General features: G+C 37.4%; 1 protein-coding gene across 5 annotated transcripts in view; it reads left to right on the forward strand.

Moving 5' to 3' along the window:
- The window catches only part of RBMS1 (RNA binding motif single stranded interacting protein 1), a 154106-nt gene extending 148444 nt beyond the window's left edge, over positions 1 to 5662 (forward strand). For all 5 annotated transcript variants that reach the window (XM_044417741.1, XM_044417740.1, XM_044417738.1 and 2 more), the window contains 3 exons: positions 928 to 1008; positions 1775 to 1859; positions 3071 to 5662. In XM_044417741.1, the coding sequence (XP_044273676.1) occupies positions 928 to 1008; positions 1775 to 1852 (159 nt within the window). In that variant the 3' untranslated portion in view covers positions 1853 to 1859; positions 3071 to 5662. The remainder of the gene's footprint in view (positions 1 to 927; positions 1009 to 1774; positions 1860 to 3070) is intronic.
- Positions 5663 to 6000: the final 338 nt, after the last annotated feature.

A 6000-nucleotide genomic window follows, 5' to 3' on the forward strand; every position in this document is an offset into this window, starting at 1 on the left:
TCTTAAAAGGAAAAAAGTAGAGGACATACCAGCGATGTTTTTCCTTGATAAAGGAGGATGACTTCAACAATAATTCAAGAAGACTCAGTTCTTTTCTCCATACATGCAAAACAGTGCCTTCAATTTGCTAGCTGCATTTGTGCTTTGAGTCCTCAGGATGAGATCCAAAGACCTCTGTCTTTCACTGTCAGCATTTCTCACACCATGTCAAACTATACTTTACATGAGCAAACCATGGCGAACTTGGGTCAGGACATTCTCCCCCTCCCCCTATCTGCATAGAAAGAAGATTTTGTAGGCTTTCTCTTCTACCTCACTTAACTGTAGTTGGTCATTTTGTCTGAAATGACAAACAAGCGTTTAACATTAACCATGTTTTCAAACTGACTTGCTGGATACAAATTGTGGTATTACTTAACCGTGGTTTGTTCGAAACTTGAAGTTATGGTTAATGTTACCCAAGAATAAAAGAAACTTTCCATTGGTCAGGGTGGGAGAGAGGGGAGCATTGAAACCCAAGACTTGTGCAGTCTGTTTTAATTCTCCAGCCCTCAAAGGGCTGCTTTACATTGCTTGCTAGCGCATGACTGGATGACTTGTGGCTCTCCAGTTGTTTTGGCCTATAATTCCCATCAGTACTAGCCTAAATAGCCAGGAGCCAGCCACCTGGAGGGATGTAGGTTGCCTGCTCCTATGCTGGAGCATTGCAGAGAAAAGTAGATCTGAATAATCTGCATGTCTTGAGCTTGCACACACTCTTCTCAAGGCCTGATGAGTGCTCTGGAACTTGTCTAGCTTGGCATGGTGTAATGTTTGTGAAACAGTGCTGGTAGCTCTTTACCTTTACCTCCTATAATGTTGACTCCAACTCCGTGTCACTTGTATGAGTTCCACTGAGCTAAATGCATCATTTCCCTTTCTTTGTAGTACATGCCTGCCACAACAGCTATGCAAGGAGCCTATATACCCCAGTACACACATGTTCAAACAGCAGCTGTTCCGGTTGAGGTGCGTAAATCATTAATAAAGGAGAATATCCTAATAAAATGCGTTATTTGATGGTTATGAAGAAGGTACCGTAGATTACAGATTACAGTACGCACAAAATAGTTCAGAGTGTTAGGGAATTCTGCATGTGAGTGCAGGAATTGTAAGGATTGGGTATTCAGTCAGCCCTGGTTTCACATGTAGCTTCTTTCTTCAGTTCTCCAATGGTTCCTTTGCTTTCAGTTTGTGATTTTTAATTAGACTTTGCCCCCAAAGGTGTATGCATTTGCATAATCTAATTATTTTTTGCAAGCAGTGTTTTTCCTGCATAATGAATCTTATATCTTTATTAATATATGTATTTTAATCTGTTTTCTATTTGGAGAACTGTATTGAGAAATGCCAGTTCTAAAAAATAACTATTTCGTTCCACATAGTGATTTGGAAAGTATGTATTTGATAAGTTTTTCTCAAAATGTGAACTGAATGAAATTCCCTGCCACACCTAAGGAAGGGTGGGATAAACACCATGACAATAGATACAGATCCTTCTATACAAGCAGCATAGAAGCAGGAACTCAACTTCTGGCTGATAATTTGCCACTATCTGGCGAATACAAGAATGTGTATTGTTGCATTTCCTTGTTAACTATGCTGTTAATGATTGTCATTGAATATATACATGACCGTTAGACATTTTGGGCTGCTCTGAAAACAGTAACATTCTATCCAGAGTTGGAAGGAATAGCTGGACTCCCTTCTCCTACTTATTCTCTTTTCATTCCAGGAGGCCAGTGGTCAACAGCAAGTTACCGTAGAGACATCCAGTGATCATTCTCCGTATACTTATCAGCAGAACAAGTAATTGTGAGGTAAAGTCATTGTTATATTTCTTTGAAAATAAATTCCTGTAGGGCATGGAAGTGGACGTTTTTCAACCTGAGGGTAGAATTCCATTTGGGGAAATTTCTCAGGGAGGGACATGCCAGTGATGGGTGTGGCAGGCCAAAGGCAAAAACTATGTGGCCAAAGTACCAGCATTTTTTTTAGCGTGAAACTCCAGACTTCCAGAAACTAAGTCTCAGGAGAGGCATTTCAGCATCTGAGAATGGAGAAAACACTGCACACACTTCTCATTTGGTGGTTGAGTAAATTGGAGGAAAAGGAACATGATCGCATGGGGAGTACCCGAGGACTGGATTAGGAGCATGCTGCTGAATTTCCCCATCCCTGATAGAGTGTTATAACCAAATAAGGACCATTATTTATAATTTTCCTGAAGCAAATTTGACTTTTTAAGTCTTCAGTAGTGCTGTAGCCATCTGGAGAATATATGCATGATCCTTGGGCACCCTACTTAGTCAGTTAAATGTCTTCTAAGTTTCTGCAAGTTGTTGACTGCAGAATATCAGGTTGTCAGAAAACAGAGGCTTCTGTTGAGCATATAGCAGGAGAACCTATAGATGTCTATAGACTTAACGACGTTGGCTTGTCTGGAGAACTTGTTTGGGGCGTGGTCTATAATTTTCGAGGGTCCATTGATCCATTCCACGAAGCTCTGAGGCAGCTGTTTTTAGATAGAACCAGCTTGTCGCATTTGGATTTAGACAGCAACCTAAAGGTTTTAAAATTGCTTTATGTTGAAGCATTTCTGAGCATAAGTTATTTGTTTCTCACATTTTGTAAGATAGGCTTTCCTGCTACTTGAAAATGGCACTAGGAAATGGAAGCCCAGTGCTGTGGAGAAATACTAAGAAATAGTAACTTCAGTCTCTCAGTTTTAAAAACACAAAATGTGGCATCTCATACCGCAAAGCTACTTACACACTCTAGCCAGAGTGAGGAATCTGTTTCTCACACACACCCCCCCTCCCTTCCATCCCTCTTTCCCTCTGTTACCCCTCACAGCAACTGAATATAATTAATGTACATTTCTACCTTTTGAGTTGATTTACAGCTCAGTAAAAGCCTACCAGTGTCCAATTAAATAGGCAGAATATTTAAAAAATGAGGCAAGTAGACCATCAGATGTTAATGAAATAAATAATAATTTAAACATAATTTATAACTTTTCCTCTTTCAGATGTGCGGCGTTGACCTTGCCTAGAGAAGGATGCAAAGGCTGAAACAATCATGGATTTTACTGATCAATTGTGCTTTAGAAATTATTGACAGTTTTGCACAGGTTCTTGAAAACGTTATTTATAATGAAATCAACTGAAACTATTTTTGCTATAAGTTCTATAAGGTGCATAAAGAAAAAGAAAAATCCTTAAATTCATCCTAATAGCTGTTCCTCTCCCCCACCTTGGACAGGTTTATTTTAGTAAAAAAAAAAGTTTTTATCAAGTGTTATGACGCAAAAAATAAAAATAAATAAAAATAAAAGAAAGAAAGAAAAGGTCTGGCCATGCACAGATCGCAGTGGAGACATGTTCACGTGCATGACAAAATCCGTCTCTTGGTTTATTTTTATTTTTATGTTTTTTAATGATATAAGAATTGTTTTTGGAAGTTTAAACTAGTAAAACATCCATGCTGATGTTCTGTGCTTGCTGTGTGAGTGCCGCCGTCGTGCAGTGTTGCAGTCGTAGCGTCTGTTTTCATAGCTTTTTGTTTTCTTTTAAGGTAGTGTGAAGTGTCTTATCTTTTTTCTATCAATTCCAATTTGCCTTAACTCTTTTAATGCTGTAGCTGTTTCAGTACGTAGTCCAAACTAATGGTGTAGAATGCTTTCGACCAAATGAGCTGGTCTATTATGCCTTGTAAAACAGCAGGATAGGGCTTTAAAGAGGTAGTCAATTAAAATTGCTGAAAAATCTGGCTTTTTAAAAAAATGTGTAGTAGGTGTTTTTAATGATTTTTTTTCCTCACATAATAACGTAAGGTTGTGAAATGCAAGACTTGGGGTAGGGAAATGTTTTGTGTGAAACACATTTTTCTGACTGGGGAAATTTTAATAGGATAAATTGTTTGTAAGGCCTTATGCCAATTAGTTTTCCTCTGCTAGTTAGGAACTCTGCTGTATGATGCAATGTAAAAAACAAAACAAAAAACGAAAAAAAAAACTTTTTGCCTTTTTCCAGAAGCTAATTGATGTTCTAGTTTTAGGGTGGGGAAGTTTGGGGGTGGGAAATCGCAGAATGTTTCTGTCCTTCCTTTCTAGTAATGATAGTGCTTTAGAATGATGCTGTACTGAGACCTGGCAGATAGAAGCATTTGCTTTTACAGCAAAGGCAAAAGCTACAAGACTTTTTTTTCAAAACATAAGCTGAGATGTAAGTAGAAAACATAATAGATTGGGTACTAGCTCTCCATATTAGGTAAATAAAGACTTGGCACTTTTTAAAGGTAACTTTACCAAAGAACAAAGAGCCAGTAACCAATAATTCTGATTTGTCTCAGCAGTTACGTCTTCTGTACTCTTTATTTTTTTTGCCGGACCAGTTTGCGGTTAGAAGAATGTGCCTTTTTTTGTACATTTGCATTTAGGTTTTATAATTTTTAATTGATGTATGGACACAAACAAAAAAGCATGAAGGAAGACTTGGATCCAAGCAGTGCCACGCTTTACATCATCACTACAAGTGTTAAGTGTAAAGAAAAAAAAAACCATTTTGAAACTATGAAATTCCTGATTTCACAAATACACTGTTATTTGTACTTTTTACGTATTAGATAAACTCACTGCTATTAAAGCTCTTTTTATTATGATCGCATGTGTATTGAATCAAATGGTAAATTAAGTTGTCTTCCAAAACTGTGTACTTGTCTGGTCAGCTGTGTTTGATCAGTTATCTACCTCAAGGCTTATTTCCTTTTGTAATGGGACAGGTTGCTGGCCCTCCCTGTTACCACAGACCAAATCATCCTAGCTCAGGAGCTAGGCCTAAGCAATTCTTTCTTTTCACTTTTTTTTTAGTTTTTAAATTTTATGTGAGTCTTCAAGTACAGATGTCAGTGACATTTCATAGTTTCAAAAGTCAATGCTGCTCTAAGAAGTGTAGATTCTAGTAAATTACATAGTCATAAGAAATGTGTTTTTGTTTCTTCTTATTTTTCTTTTATTTTTAAAGGAAAAAAAGTTGTGGTATTATTGGTTCTATGCTCCCTGGAATTTACTGCTTTGTCAAAGTTCAGACTTCCTGCAACTCATTCCCTGTGGCTGGGACAGTTTCAGACCTGGAGAAAGAGGGGTTCTTTGCTACTTGATCTTTCCTTTCAATTAGCTAAACTTTGGTTGAGAAAGAGGGAATAGACGCTGCTTGAAAAGTCTGAACTAAGTGCCATACTCATTATCTGGGTAAGATTTGCAAAATGTAACCTCTGTACATAAAGAAATAATCAGTTACTTAAACATCACATAGTAGACAGCCATTAAATTATAAAAAAATAATTTATGAAGAAAGACCTTTTGTACAGATTGAAAAAAAAAGATTTTCATAGAGATATCTATATGATCAAGAGAGTTAATTTTTTATTTTTGTTTTACTAGTGCCACAAACTTGCCAGTGGTAACTTATTTGTCCGGTTCAAGATAACTCTGTCATTTTGTTTCCTAGGACTTGTTGTTAAATGCCAAAAGACATTTTTGAACTGTAAATTTGATTAGATTGTTAGCTTTTTTCTGTTTTATTTCTTTTGAAAACTTTTGAATAAAAAAGATCAAAACTGACTCTTTTTGCTGTTTTCTTTTTTTAGCAGTGGGAGGAATGCAGCAGAGAGATTAGCATTCTCGTATTCCTTTTGATTTGAATGTGTCTGCTTCACTGAAATGAATATTAACTCTCACAAAATGGTGATGTGTTCTTTTCAATGGAAAAAGCTTAAATGTAACAGAAAGAAATGACCAGCCGGCATAAATGGAGCGAGCAGTGTCCAGACCTTCCATGCCCACGGCTCTCGTGACAATGAGCCAGTGGCGATCTGTGCAGGGATCCTCTGTAATCACTGCCCACTGTCTTGCTTCATTTTATGCTGGTCAAATCTCATTGCTGCCTGTTGACCGCATCA

This window comes from Varanus komodoensis, unplaced genomic scaffold (genome assembly GCF_004798865.1).
Source record: "Varanus komodoensis strain SLA01 unplaced genomic scaffold, ASM479886v1 scaffold9, whole genome shotgun sequence".
Classification (NCBI taxonomy): Eukaryota; Metazoa; Chordata; class Lepidosauria; order Squamata; family Varanidae; genus Varanus; species Varanus komodoensis.